Raw genomic sequence first — 15,885 nt, 5'->3', positions numbered from 1 at the left:
AGTTGTGGAGGGTGCCGTTCAGCTTCAGGTTGTTGTCCTTTCACCCTTAGTTGTGGAGGGCGCAGCTCAGCTCCAGGTCCAGTTGCCGTTGCTAGTTGCAGGGGGCACAGCCCACCATCCCTGTGGGACTCGAGGAATTGAACCGGCAACCTTGTGGTTGAGAGCCCACTGGCCCATGTGGGAATTGAACTGGCAGCCTTCGGAGTCAGGAGCATTGAGCTCTAACCGCCTGAGCCACCGGGCCGGCCCCTGGTTTTCTTAAGGAGCTACTTTACCTCGTCAAGAGATGTCAACACCACCAAAACAGTAATGCTCCAGAGGGACTTAGCGGTCATTTATTCTGATCTCAAATTATCTCTTTCACCTATTGCAGACCTCAATCTCAACTCTTCTCTGTCTTCTCTTTCTTTGTGCTATGTTATGCTCTCCAACAAGTGACACACAACCCTGTTCTTCTTGGCTTCCAACACTGGCCCATCTCCCCATTCAGGTTTTCTTCTCTCCTTCTTGGTTTGATGCTTCTACCATTGATATTCCAGGATACATTCCTCCCTTTCAACTCAGACCCCAGGATCTCTTCTCTAGGATGTTGCCCTTTCCCCACATACCCCATACTTGAGCTCTTAGACCTGAAAGGAAGAAATGGGGAAGAAAGTGTTTCTGACCCCTTAGAGGCTAACATTATCAAGTTGGATAACTGGGGAGCCAATTCAGCACACATAATCTCGTCTCTGTTTCATTGAGGTCAATGAAAGGCATACATTAGTACAACCCAAAAGAATGAATGTGTAATATATATTTAAATTAATTATAATTTTTAGTAACTCTTATTCAACTTGAATAGGCTAAACAGCATGTCCTGACACCGAGTAGAAAAGAAAAAAGTTGGAAAAAAGTCTCCTAACTCACTTGACAAGGAAAATGAGAAGGCAACAGTAAAATTAACAAAACAATTTAAGAAATTTAAGATAGAATTGTAACCTAAGAACCAAAGGAGAGTACTTCAGAAAAGGTTATTTGACCAAAGAGGTGAATGTAGCACTGTCTGAGTGAGCTGATGGGAACTACACTTCAGAGGCAAAGCCAATGAAGTAAATGCTTCCCCCGTGGACCGGACGGTAGCACCTATGAGTACCTCAGATCTACAAACCATCAGCTAAATGGATGCAAATGTGTTTACAGCCTTCCTTCTTTGAAGCAACAATGTTATGAAATGTTTACAGTGTTAAGAACCCATTATAAAAATTCACTCTTTTGAAGAAGTGAATTAAAGATGACCACTGCGGTTTCACTACATAGAGTAAGTTGCCCAAGATCAAAGACTTGGGAAACCTATGGTGTAAAACCAAAGATCTTTTACAATTCTGCAAGAGCTATAATACCTACTTGTATTTTGGAAAATTTGTTTTAATTATCAGACTTTCTATGATGTCAGTTGCTTCATAACTAGAGTTATATCACGTGACAGATGATCTCACCCAAATGACACCCAAAAATGTATGAAAACCAAGAGTTGGCTTACTAATGGTATTCTTGTTGTTGATTCTATTAAAACTTCATCTCTTTTACAAATTTTTAAATAGCTTTTTACCTAGACAAGCAGCTGATACTGGGTTGAATTAGCCAAGAAAATCATTCCTGCAAGCTTCTGATTTTCTATTCCCTCTCTAGGAGTCATTGGTCATAAGACAAGCCAGAACTCAGCAAAGAGACAGGCAAGCTAAAATTCAATCCAATGGTGAGAGTGACAACACTTTGCCCAGGGAGGGCCACGTTTGTGAAACGTTCCTATTGCATGAACTTCAAATCCTTGTTTCTTTTCCACCTAAGTCTTATAAAAAGAGAGGAAGGAAATAAATTTAAAAAAAGGAAGGAAATTCTCATCTAGAAAATATACTTTCTAAACTATGAACATTCTTTCTGTGTTCAATGGAAAGAGTTATCAGTTTTCCATGAAACTGAGGAAAAACCTAGAAAAAGAAAGAAGTCCCTTGAGCTCCTATGGGTATGATAACAGTCTCACCAGGTCTTTGTGATGGGGGCAGTGATGCCAGCTACTGCATGGAAGGGTGGGTAATGTCCCCATAATGACAAAAATGCCAGCTAATGTGACCATGTACTCTTCACTTTGAGATATAAAATGTGTATCTCCACTTTCAAATATAAAATTAATACCAGAGTGTTGCTTTGTGTGAACAGAACCAGAACAAATATGGTTAGGTAGATAAAGACCAATAATACCAATATTCACGATAAAAATACTTCAAATAAAGACAGCCCAAGTCAGTAAATCCTCGTATTTTCACCAGTACCAAAATACTCCTTAAGGAATTTCATGTTTAGAAAAATCTTGCATTTGGAAAAATTAATTTATTTTTCAATGTCTAAGACACACACAACTGCCAAGCAGAACTTCTGATACTTGCATGCGATAAACGGTATTAATAGTTTTACTTTGTTTAATTCTAGGCAAACACTAAGGAATGCAACGTCCTGGTTAAGCTGTGTAAATTTATGATGGATACGTATCAGGTTTCCATTAGATTTTTTCTGAATATTGACAATAAATCTTGAACTCCTATTACTGCTAGTATGGAGCCCAAGGAATTCTGGGACAAAAATCTCTGCTTCCTTAACACATCTCACATCTGTGTCTACCTCACCATTGGCCATGCCAGGTCCTCCTCATCTCCCTTATGGGAACTGAATTTCTTCTTAACTAGTCTCCCTGACTCAGCTCCTGTCCCCTCCATGGGACCAGAGTGATCTGTCTACAGCTAGAAGCCCATAATGTGACCTTCCTTACCTTCAGGACGAAGGTCAAACTCTTCACACAGGCAAAACGCAGCCCCAGACCCCCACCCATGTCTGACCCCTGCCTTGCTCTCCAGCCCCATCACTCCACATACTCTGTCCTCCTTCAGACTCACTCCCAGCTCCTCACATACCATGCAGTTTTGCTATATTTGCTTGAAACATCTTCCTCCCACCTTGTCTGCCCAGGGAATCCCTACATAGCATTTAGGTCTTAGCACGGACACACTAAGAAAAATAAGTAGTTACCTCAAGAGAGAGGTCAGAGTAGAAGCTCCTTTTTCTTTATGCAACACATTAGTTATGTAATTTAATGTAAGGATCAAAGGTCACCCACTTTAAGAAACCTCACCTTTTTTTCTCCCCACCAGGGTAAAAATTACTTGGACATCATTAATAACATACTTTTAATATAATATAAAACCTATTATATTGCATTACATTTATGAGCTTGCAAGTCCGTCTTCTCTTCTGAACACTAAGTTCCTTGAAAGTAAGGACCGTGACTGAGTCACCTCTTTATTATTCAAACCAAGCACAGTGCCTGGAACACAGTAGGTGCTCAATAGATGCTTGTTGAAGAAACTAGTGAACGGTCTCAGGGAATCTGGATTGAGGCTTGCTACTGCCCCTTACTCTCTGGGAGACCACGAGCAACTCCCTTGAGCTCTCTGCGCCCCAGTGTCCCCCATAGAAACAAAGGTAATAATGCCTGCTTCACAAAGTTTTTGTGGGGCTCAAATGAGATCACCAATTGAGAAGCATGTCATAAGCTCCAAAGGCAAAACACAAACATTCTATTTCCTCATTATTATGAGATATGCTGAGGAAAGATAGAAAGTAATTGCAATAAACAGGGGTGGTAGCTGCGTGAAGGTGGGAGTCATGGGCAGGGAAAAATACAGACCGAGTGCTGGTGACTCTGAAGAAGAAAGGCGCAGGGGACACTGTCGTGTCTGTTCTACCTTCAAACTCTATTTCCAATTCAACCCTTCTCTCCTCTGCCTTGCCACCCGCCACATCCCAGCCTCAACCTTCTCACGCTCCCACTGCTATAGAAGCCTCTAATGGGTCCTTCTGCTTCTACTCTTGCCCCTCTCCAATCTGTTCTCCACACGGGAGCCAAGGACATCTTTCATTAATGTAAACCAGACCTCATCATTCCTTGCTTAGAATGATTTAATAGTGTCCTGTTTTTCAGTGGATGAGACCTAGCCCACATCCAATGGACTCCAAAGACCTACATGGTATTGAGACCCCTGAGCAATCTCCACCCTGAGCACAGGCAATTCTCCCCTGGCTCCTCACACTCCTATTGACTGCCTGTTTGTTGTCAGTCCCTGCCATGCCGAGCTGCCTGTTGCCTCCAGGCTCTACCTGTGCTGTTCTCTCTTCCTGAAACTCTTACCTGGCTTATCTTCCTACTGGCTCCTTTTTTTAAGTCTCTTCTCAAATATCATCTCTTAAGAGGTCTTCCCTTACAATTGAAGTAAACTCTCTGTTCTTCTCTCACACTGGACCCTGTTTATTTCTTCTCTATCACTGATAACCATCTGTATAATTTTGTTTGTTTACTTAGTTACTGTTTTGCTCACTAAATTATATACTCAGTAAGGAGAAGGATCATAGTCGTCATGTTTATTTACTATGTTAGTCCCAACACCTACCAGTGCCTGGTAGAGAGTAGGTGCGCAATAAAAATGTGATGATTGGATGAGTGGACAGATGGACAAACAAATGAACAGATAGATGGATGGACGGTAAAAAGAGATGGCAGGGAAGTAACTAAAGAAGATGAAATCCACATCAAGAAAGCAGAACTCTGTAAGGTGACAAGGTCTACTTAGGTTGGCAGTCCTTGGTAGTCTAGGGCTACCATGAAGACCCTTGGGATGTCTTGTGTAGAAATCTATAAGGCAGAGGAGGCCATGGAAACAGGACATAAGTGAGCTGTATGCAAAATTTACCTTCTCTACAAGTTCTTCTCTGCTTGGGACTAATATATATATATATGTATATATATATGTATATATATATGTATATATATGTGTGTATATATACACATATATATACATATACATATATATATATATATACATATATATATATATATACACACATATATATACATATATATAATCAGAGTGCCTGAATGGTAGGTATTATATAAGTGTTTATTATTATTATATCTAATATTATTATTCCAGCAATTATGAGTGCCAGAGGAGGCAGGTGACTCCCAGAGGAGGCAGTTGACTGGCAGAAGGTCACAGAACATTTAACAGCACAGTTAACTGAAGAACAGCTGAGGCTGCTCAAGAGCCTGCCACCCTGCAGCCGAGGCTGGTTACTGGAGACAGGCCCTCCTTCTGCTGGGTAGGCCCTCCCTCCTGGCACCACCTGGTTGGCTGCCCACCAGAACCCATGCCATCATCTCCCACAGGCATGGCCAGGCAGCTTCTGAGGCGTCTCAGACGTGAGGAGAAGCTGCTGCCAACTCTTGGAGTGTGAGTACAGGGGAAATCTTTCAACTCTGACGGGCAGATTACAAAGCCTCTTTCTAAAAATGGCTGTTAATAGGTTTTTCTCCACATCATCTATCTTTACTCCCGCTTTATCAGGTGGCAACTGCATTGCTAGTCACTGTCCTGTGACCCGAAATGATTTCACCAGTCAAAACAAATAATTATGGGCTAGAAGAGACCAAAAATAAAAGAGATAAGAAGGGAGAGTATGACACGAGGGCTGAGCTTTCTGTCAAATGGTTTGTGGACTGTCTTCAAGATCATGTTACTGCAGAGAAAAAATAGAAAGCCTGAAAGGAAGATGGGAGTCAGGAGCATGTCCATTCATCAGAAACTGACGCATAAGGACTGACAGCAGGAGCTGCATTAGCAGAGGTTTGGGTTTGCAACATATGACAATGTTTAATATTAAAGCATCTCCTTTCTATGGAGAGACTGTAATATGAGGTCAGACAATTAAGTTCGCAAACTCATCCTAGAAAAAGTGCTCGTACCTCATTGGTGAATATCACTACAGTGATGTTCGAAGTACTCCCCTTGGGAAGCTATGCACTGACGTCAGCACTAAGTCCACCTTTCAAAGCAATTTTGGAACTCTTTTTCTGGAATGGCCATCAGAGCTGTCATCATACTACCCTTGGGATCCTGAATGTCATCAAAATGTCTTCCTTTCAATATTTCCTTTATCTTCAGGTAAAGAAAGAAGTCACTGGGGGCCAGATCAGGTGAGTAGGGAGGGTGTTCCAATACAGTTATTTGTTTACTGGCTAAAAACTCCCTCACAGACAGTGCCGTGTGAGCTGTTACACTGTCATGACACAAGAGCCACGAATTGTTGGTGAAAAGTTCAGGTCATCTAACTTTTCCATGCAGCCTTTTCAGCACTTCCAAATAGTTAACTTGGTTAACTGTCCAGTTGGTACAAATTCATAATGAATAATCCCTCCGATATCAAAAAGGGTTAGCAGCGTCATTGTAACAAGTTTGTAAACTGTCAGACTTCGTATAAAATATACTGCAAAAGGTTGTGGTATTGAATTAAATAAGTTAAGGTATAGAAATTGCTTAGAACAATTCTTGGCACATTTTAGGTCCTAAAAAACAATGCTAGTTCTTATATTATTACTTGAATTCCCTCCAGAAGGCATTCCACTCCTGAAGGAAATTCAGTATAACAGGAATCTGGGTTGGAATCCTCAGTATCTCCTTCAAACACTAGAGGAAGAGGAGATGGAGGCTGTCTATCGTGAGAGAAAACCCAGCTCCACTTTAGTCATGAGGGTACCTGGCAGTCTGTCTCCTACTGGGAAAGTCACCGGACAGCTCAGTAACTCAGAAGGGATGTCTTCTTGCACAGGCATCAGCTCCCTTTTTCTGTTTTGTGAAAGAACCAAGCAAAACAAAACAAAGGAACTAAGAGAGTCTGCCTTTTCCAGGCTTTCACACTGTAGAGGAGTATGTGTCGGGTTCAATTAAATATGGGGTCCTTGTAGATCTACTACCAAACAACAATACAGAACCCAGACAAAATGCTTTCCAAAAATCATATTCTCAAGTTGCTCATCATTGAACACTATCCCCTATGGAACCTCTAGCTCTCAATATCACTTTTAAAAGTAAATGCAGCTTTGCTTTTTCTCGTATTCAAATTCCTCAAAAGCTGATGATCTTTCCATCAAAAATCCCTCTCCTCAAATGACAAAGTACGTTTTACTCTTTACTGTGTCCTTTTGGTAAGAGCTGCGTTTTAACCAGGCTGCCAAGCAACCATTTGGGTACAGAATGAATGCATGCTTTTAACCGCTGACCTCAGCACCCCCAAAGTAGGATAGCCCTCAGATTTTCATCACACAATCATAGAGCATCTTTTGTGCTCTGCATCAGAGAGGCAGTCAAGACATCACCCCAAAGGATTTCCCAATGTACTTTCTACACATCAAAGTGAAGGTTTGGAGGCTGACTATAATCTATGCCTTTGCAAACAAAAGCGCTGCACATTAGTGACCCCTTTGCAATGGTCACATGAATCAAAAGGCCTTTCCCCCCCTCTCACTATGATACTGGCATTTGCAAAGAAGAGGGTAGATGATGAAAGAAAACTTTGGGAGAAATGACAAAAATGCAAAGTAAAATAAAGCCATACCCCCGAGAGCCTACAAAGGCCTGAGAGAAACTAAAAGAGGGAGAGCAGAGATGAGTCTGGAAAAGTGTCCACAGAAACAGAGAGAGCCCAGACTCAGATTCGCTTCAATTGCAGTTGGCCCAACTCTGAGTCAGACAACAGGTATTTCTGTATGGGATCTGCCCTCTGAGCGGCTGCTTACATAATCTAGATGTTGTTTACAACTGTTTAGAACAAGCTGCAGGCTCCTACGTTAACATTTTATTACATGAATCTGAACATATCACCCCTAGAAGATATAACTAATTAAATACGGGCAAACCTGGAAATAAAACTATTTTAGAGGTATTTCCACAGGGTAAGAATGCCACCCCTGCGTGACAGAGGGGTCAACTCCCAAAAGTTGGTCTGAAGGTTATTTACTTGGCTCTAGAAACTTAATTCACAACATACACTGTAACCTAAAATTGAAAAGACAATGGAGCATTAAAGAAAATTATGTAGAGAGGAAATAAATCTCCCATAATTCCACTGCCTTAACACAATCAGATGCACACATTTATTTCCAAGTCTTTTTACAGAGTTACATCTTTTTACGGTAACACTCATGGTTATAGATTCCCCTCAGTATTTTGCATTTTGAATTAAGCATTCATAAACATAAGACAGCATTTCTGAAATCTTCATAAGATCACATAAATGCTAATGTAACACATAATATAGTTTCTTTGGAGATCAATTCAACTATTTATAATAACACGTTTATGAGGAAATACTCTCTGAAGATCAACTTCGGGTTCCAGGAGTAGCAAATCTCCCTGCTGCGCTTCGGTCATCCCATCCTACACTTCCTTGCTTTTCCTGACCCTTGGGAGCTAAGGTGCTTCCTGGTATAGTGTCTTCGTCGACTTGGGCTGCTATAATAAAATACCACGGACTGGATGGCTGGAACAGCAGAAATGTATTTCTTGCAGTTCTGAAAGCTGGAAGCCCAAGATCAAGGTGCTGCCCAATTCAGTTCCTGGTGAAGGCCGTCACGCTGGCTTGCAGATGGCCATTTTCTCGCGATATACTCACATGGCAGACAGGAAGAGGGGGTTCTCTCCTGCCTCTTTTATAAGGCACTAATCCCACCAGGAGGGCTCCACCCTCATGATCTAATTACCTCCCAAAGGCCCTACCTCCAAATACCATCACACTGGGGGTTAGGGCTTCCACATATGAATTGGAGAGGCACCCTCAGTCCATAACATGGTTTCCCTTGTCTGTAGTAGGGGTCCTTCAGGAAGGGGGAATTAGCAGTTCAGAGCAGGCATGGGGGCCCCCAGGACTCAAAGTAGAGGGTGAGAGTAGACTCTGGTCTACTCCCTACGTATCCTCCTGTTGTAGTTTGTTTTCTGTGGGCATCATCTTCCATCTCTGGTTCCAAGTTACCACCTATGTCTGCTGAATAGGGCCTCTTTCTTCCCCAGGCTTGGTCTAATGCTGGTAAAACTGGAAATAACAAAGTGTGAGCATTTTTGAGTTGTGCTTCTCCAATCGTCACCCTAAAGTGGAACTTTGGGCACACAAATGGCTTATGGGAGATTTACGCACACTTTAGGTATAGGTGATTCTGGGCATATCCACATCACAGAGGGGGACACTCGGGGAAGGGAGGCACCAGGGTGAAAGAGGAGGGCGAAAGGGAGGGATGAGAGAAGGAGCCTCAGAAGATGTCTCTCTGAATGAGTCATTCATTCAATAACTGTTTACCGATTGCCAACTATGGACCAGCCACTGCTCTAAGTCCATCAGATACATCAATGAACAGACAAAAATCCCTGCCTACATGGGGCTTACAGTATAGTGGGGAAATACAAACAATAAACAAGAGACACAGTAAGTAAGGAAATTAAACAGTATGTTAGGAAGTATCAAATACTAGGGGGGAAATGTAGATCCTACTAAGGGTGACCAAGAAGGTGGAAAGGACTGTTTATGCCTTTATATGGGGTGGTCCGAGTAGGTCTTATCAAGAACGTGAGAAGCCTTGAAGAAGGTGAGGGAGTTGACCACATGGCTATTTAGGGGATATGTGTTGTAGGAAGACAAAACGGCCAGTGCAAAGACTCTACACAGGAGTATGCTGAGAGTGTTGTAGGAACAGGGAGGAGGCAGAATGGCGTGGGCAGCAAGTGAGGTTGAGAAGCAGAAAAGATGGGGTCCGAGAGGGTCAAATCATGTAAGGCTTTGTAAGGACTCTGACTTCGCAGGGTTTTGAGCAGAAGAGTGATGTGATCAGACTTAGTTTTGAAAGGATCATGCTGGCTACTGTGTGGAGAATAAATAAGAAAAGCACGAGTGGAAACGAGGAGACCAGCATGGAGGCTGCTGCAGTCATCCAGCAGAGACATGTTTATAGCTTGGGTCAGGGTGGGACCCGTGGTGAGCAGGGCTTGGATTCCAAGATCCAAGAGCAACAGAATTATCTGATGGATTGGATATGGGGTCTGAAAAAGAGAGGTTAGGGATGTGTGCAAGGGCTTGGGCTCTCCAGGTGTGGTTAACAGTCACAGAGGAGGGGTTGGAAAGGAACAAGGCTGGAAGTTGGGAGACCAGTGAGAAGGTTTCTGCATAAGCTAGACATGAGATGATGAAGGAGTGAATAAGGCTGGTGGTAGTGGGGGTGTAGAGAAATGGATGGATTCTAAAGGTTGGGGTAAAGTTGACTATAAAAATATTAAAGTTTCAGATAAGCATCTGTGGCCGTTTCCCAGTATCCATTCTCTCCCTCTTAATATGTAGAAGTTTTAGCTAAATACATGTAATCCCACTAGAGATTACATTTCCCAGGTCCTCTGGCACCCAGGTGTGGCATATAAGCAAGTTCTGGCCAATTGGATGTGAATGGAAGTGATATTTGCAATGTCCAATTTGTGCCCTTCAAAGACATTTCTCCTTGCCTCTGGCTTCTTTATGGAATTGACGGTAGAGGCTAGAGCAGCTACCTTGGCCCATGATATGTAAACGCACACTGAGGATGGCAAAGCAACAAAATCCAGCCACATACCAACCTGCGACTGCCTACCCAGACTTGTTTATAAGAGAGAAACACATTTCTATCTTTTTGAGCTTCTGTATTTGGTGTGCATGCTGTTACAGTTGCCTAACCTTTAGCCTAACTAATACAAGTTCTTTTAGCTGTTCCAAGCACAAAGCCCTAACACCAAATGTTATCAAACCCATGAAGCCAGGACACTACTCAACAGGAAAGGGTTTAATTCCAACCTGCCTCTGCTTGTCTGTTCTTAAAATATCTGAACAGTATTTGAGCTTCAATGCCCTGAGTCACTGCACAAAAAGTTCAAATCTAGAGTAAACTGCTGCATATGGAGGTAATGGTTACTGAATAATCCATTACTTCTTTTTCGATCACGGAGGCCCAATTCAACATCACATCAGAAGCAGTCTTCTCAGGAAGACGTATCATGTTATCCATCTTTGGGGCAGAAAACAGCATCACTAACAAACTTCTAATTCTCCATACAACCCAGCCATCATCTTCTGATTGATCGATGAGCCAAGTGTGTGATGACAGACTCTCCCCACCAAAAGGAGACAAGATCAAGTTCTAAGCTGGCACTGAACAAAAACATATACTTTCATCAAAGGCAATTCCTAACCATGTGGGAGTCTAATAAATCACCACTGAATACAGAAGGGGTTAACCTGAAACCTGTGTAGCCTCAGACATGCAGCCAACACTGCAGCGCTGGCCACCAAGCCTTTACACTTTCACTGAGGAAACACATGGGCAGGTGGTCACCTGTGTTGCCTTGTGCTTTCTGGGGGCCCTACTACACGACATGCGCTGGTCCTTAATCACAGTGATTTGACTAAGCACCCTTTTCATTCATGCCCCCCCCCCCAACTGTCAAGCTCAAGAGGAAAAAAATAAAAACAACCTACAGACAAGCAGGTGAAAGGTGAGGGTCAGTGGAATTTTACGGTAAAAATCGTTGGCATGTGGGTCAAGGGGGGAGGCTGATGCCCTCTGGGAAATCACACACGCTTTCAGTGGAATACCCTGAAGTCTGGGAAGATTTAGGTTAAGCAAGTGCCTTTCCTCCTAATGGGCCATTTGTAGTCATTTCTTTTCTTTTAGTCATTCTTCTTTTAGTAGAGATCATTTAAACAGCAAATATTTATTGAGCATCACAAATCAGACAGAAAGAATGTCATGTGACAAGACAGAGTCTCTGTCCTCAAGGTGCTTAGGGTCTAGTGTGAAAGGCAAACTTAACAGTCATTATAACAGGGTACTTATAACAGTGCCCAAAGGAAACACACACAAAGTGAGGGGACTCACATCCAGTTTGGGGAGTGGGAAATAGGACAGCCCTTCCCCAAAGAGGCTATAGGTAAGCTGAGGCCAGAAACATTTTGAGGGCCCAATTCCTACATTAATAGAATGGGGATGATACCTGCCTATGAAGAATTCCCATAAAATGGGGTGATAGTTGCCTGTTTAATATAAGTAAAATATGGCTGATATCTTATAATGTGTAATTAAAGATTTACTCTGTTGCCACAATCTACATGGACAACAGATCATTACATAAATTTTAGAAGAAAGGCAGAATATTAATAAAAAATGAAATAGAAGTTGATGGATTGGTGAATTTGCATCATTCAGAAAATCTAGACTCCTAGATGGAATTCGGATCATCGAGTTCCATTTCTATCGTCATTAAGAATATTTCTAAGTCGGTCAAAGCAGATGTGAATGACAATTTTCACTGCTATTCAGTAGACTCAAAATCAGGAGGTGGGCTGCTTCTGCCCATTTCTACAACCATTGACAATCTCTGTGGAGTCGCTGAACTTTCTCAACCTGTCTCTTCATCTGAAAATCAGATGTGGGATGAAAAGGATGGTTCGCAAAAACCTTTTTTAATTACAATTCACAGTGAAAATTGGCATTTTGCTAGGTGACCTGGTACAATACTCATCTTCATTAATTTTAATGCATTTGCTATTTTTTACTTTAGTCTAATCTATTTCTTTAAAATAAAAATGCAGGTTAGACCCCTAAGCTAACTGCATGTCCCACAGTGACTTGTATTCTGAGCAGTTCCAGGCTAGGTCATCTCTAAAGGCCCTTCCAACCCCGATTCTGAGAATTGTCAACATGATCATCTAATATTTAGCGCTTCACAGTTTTTAAAATGATTCCGCAGGGGCTATTTTCCATGATCCTTACAGCAGTGGGATGACATGGGCAGAGGAGGTCATGAGATTCATCACAGGTTACCTGGCGAGGGTATGACAGAGCTGGGGCTGGACCCCGTCACTGCACAACAGCAGCCATTTGTCGCTCTTCCTCTCTCAGAGACTCCCACCTCCTGACGACACTCTGCCCTCAAGCTTCAACTTAAATGCCTCTCCTGATATGTCAAAATTAGGATGCAAATCTAGTGAACACATTCCAAGAATGCAGTGTTAATTTTCACGTTCACGCCCTTGCTAGATCCTTCAGAAACTACCTCCTGCGGGCCACACTGCATGAAACTAATTCCTGCCCTGGAGGAGTTCACAGTCTTGCAGGAAAAATATTCACCCACAGACTCACCCACTAAGCACAGCCCCCTTTCAAAACTGCCCTTCTCTTGCTTTCTCAGTGACAAACTAAGTTGTTCTGTTTAACTCAGCAAGTCTCCCCATGTGGCTGATGGACAGCGCCAAGCTTCAAGCCTTCCTTGGAGACTCCGAGGGCTGGAGGGTCAGCAGGACAGCAAGAGGGTAGCATCCCCAGTGGGAGTGAAGAGCATGTGCAGCAGCTCCCAGGCAATACAGCTTCCCCTCTCTCCCCAAGGGTGAAGGGGGCCGCCAACAGGCTCTCCTGGCATCAGCCTAGATACCCTCCTCACTCCAAATTGGCATCAGCTGACTTTAGAGATATAAAAAATTTGGTTTTAACATCATGAAAAGATCAGGTCGCCTAGATTTATGGACAGTGTGTCATTTACATTATTTAGGAGGAAAATTTTACCTCAGGGACTAGGGATAGGGGCAAGAGTGCTTTTAGGGAGCCATAACCTAGGGATAAAAAAAAAATAGACATTTAAAGGCTTTCTTTATTGTTTTAACTATTCACAAGGCAATAAGTGTTGATTGGTTATATGCCAGTACTTCTAAGGCAATTATTGTCAAAATGATTGGAGTCTCTAGTGGGAATTTATTGTTTTGCTTTCTGGCATCCATCCCACCTCCCTCTGATGACAGCACACAGATTTACTGTGGGGGAACCACATCCCTTTTATTCTAAACCAGTTGGTGTGGGTGGCCCTACATTAAACTCTGTCTTTCACTCCAGGGGTGAGCTGAGATCAGATCTGGATTCCAGTGGCAGAGCTGCCAGAACTAACTAGTTGGTGACCTTGGGCAAGTTCCCTTTGTCTTTTTCCTCCTCTGTAAAACGAAAGGTTTGAATTAGGATCTCTGATGCCTCTTCAAGGCCTCAAGATTCTACAATTCTAGACTTTCCTGTCCCTGCTCTCAAATTAATCTTTTTCTCAGAATAATAATAATAATCTCAGCTGACATTTGCTCTCACTGGGTGCCAGCTACCTCCATTTTCTCTTTAAATCTCACATTCCTGAGACAATTGTCTCTCTTTTAAAAATAAGGGAGCTTGACTGATAGAGGTTAGAGGACCTGCCCAAGATCAACAGAAGTAGCGAGTATCAAGGGGAGATCTGCCCCCGGGTCAGACTGGCCGTGAGAACCTTAACCCAGTCAGTCTACATTGTTCTCACAGAAGAAACTGGGCTCTCCGCATTATCGGTCAGCTCTTTCTAAGCAGAAGAGGGGTAGGGGAAAAAGCCAAACTGAGTTCCATCAAGCCCCTGCAAGGCAAAAACGGAAAACCGCTGGAAGGGCGCCGGGGAGGATCCCTCCCAGGCCCAGGAGGCGGGGCGCCGCCCTCCGCCCGCCACGGGATCCGGGTTTGGACCATCCTACCCTTGGGGACCGTTACCTTGTTGAGATGCGGGTTCCTGGTGACATCGTACCCTCGCTTCTTCAGGGGTACGGGGCGCACAGGGCCAGGCTTGGAGTGGCAACCTCGGGCGGGTGCGGAGGGCGTACAGCGCGGGACGGCTCCGCAGGCCCGGCTGGCCAGGAGAGCCAGCCTCGGGCCGGTGCCCAGCGCGGCGCCCATGGTCCTTCCGCAGACCTGGCACCGGGGAGAAACCAAGGTCAGGGGCGCCTTCCGGCCAGGCAGGCCTTACGCGTGCTGCTGGGCACTGGGCCTGAGCCCGCGACACGTCCTCAGGGAAAGGGCAAGGGGGTCCCGAAGGGTTAAAGGCGCCAGCCCCGCCCCTCCACGGCGCCACCTGAGCGGCTTTCTGTGCTTGCGGTGCGCAGGCCTTGCCTGGCGCCCGGCAAAGCGAAAGCGAGCTCAGGAATCCGATTCTGTGCGGGTGACAGCTGCGCCACCCCCGCCCTCATCCCCAAGCAGAAGAAGCTGCTGAGCGGCGAGGAGTCCCCGAACCTCCAACCCTGCTCGGTGGCTTGCCTCGGCCCCTTCCTTCCCCAGCCCACCTGCACTGCGCCCGAAGCGTGATGTCTTCACCTCCCAGCTGCGGGGCAGGCGGGGCGAGGCGCTGCGGGCAGTCGTTACCCTCCTGCCAATGGCTGGACCGCGCGCCAGCGGCCGCGAGAACGCGAGGCTGGTGCTTTCTGGAAAGAGCGGTCCCCGAAACCTTTGTTCCCAGTGCGGGGCTTCCCCTGAGGACGCGCGTGGAGCTCTTCATAATCGCGTGCACGTGCCTCTCCAAACACAAAATGAAGCTCAGAACGGCCCCAGGAGCCTCTCCATCTTGAGAAGCTGAACGCACCCAGGGGATTTAGCATTTAGGGATCAACATACTCTCCGACTCTCCACTATTCAGGGAAGGCCCTGGCCCCCGGGATGGGATTCAGAGTAGAACTCCTCAGACACCCAGGGCTCAGTGTTGTGCTGTGCTGTCCAGTAGAACAGCCAGTAGCTACACGTGGCTCTGTAAATTTAAATGGAATAATATTTAAAATCCAGTTCCTCAGTCACACTAGCCATATTTTATATGCTCAAGAGCCACTTGCACATAGTAGCTAAGGGACTGGACAGCACAGGCATGGAACATTTCCATCTTTGCAGAAAGTTCTATTGGTATCGCTGATTCAGATCTGGTCCACAGTTACCAAGAGGGCTCTTGGGGACCCTGTGGAGCCTGTCATGGACTGTAGGGACTAAACAGGGGCCTTGAGGGTCATCTAGTCCTGAATTTAACTTTACACTTTCTTCATACAGTAGCCAAAAGATTCCTTTTGAAAGCAAACACTTCATTGTGTGTGGAATAAAAGCCATTCTTTTTGGTGTCTACGCTTATCCCGTAGCCT

The 15,885-nt window shown here is 44.3% G+C and overlaps 1 protein-coding gene across 3 annotated transcripts in view; it reads right to left on the bottom strand.

Annotated features, from left to right (window-relative positions):
• ME3 (malic enzyme 3) overlaps positions 1–15,415 on the bottom strand; it is a 176,215-nt gene extending 160,800 nt beyond the window's left edge. Inside the window, exons 1-2 of one of the 3 annotated variants that reach the window (XM_019739628.3) lie at positions 15,049–15,415; positions 14,483–14,680 (exon numbers count right to left, since the gene is read on the bottom strand). In XM_019739628.3, coding sequence (XP_019595187.3) covers positions 14,483–14,665 — 183 coding nt within the window. In that variant the 5' untranslated portion in view covers positions 14,666–14,680; positions 15,049–15,415. The other 2 variants (XM_074335628.2, XM_088791527.1) reach the window with 2 other exon arrangements.
• Positions 15,416–15,885: the final 470 nt, after the last annotated feature.

The sequence above is a fragment of the Rhinolophus sinicus genome, chromosome 14 (genome assembly GCF_057876585.1).
Source record: "Rhinolophus sinicus isolate RSI-liver-muscle chromosome 14, RSI-T2T, whole genome shotgun sequence".
NCBI lineage: Eukaryota > Metazoa > Chordata > Mammalia > Chiroptera > Rhinolophidae > Rhinolophus > Rhinolophus sinicus.
The sequence above is the reverse complement of the archived record's forward strand: the minus strand, read 5'-3'. Positions and strand labels throughout refer to the sequence as shown.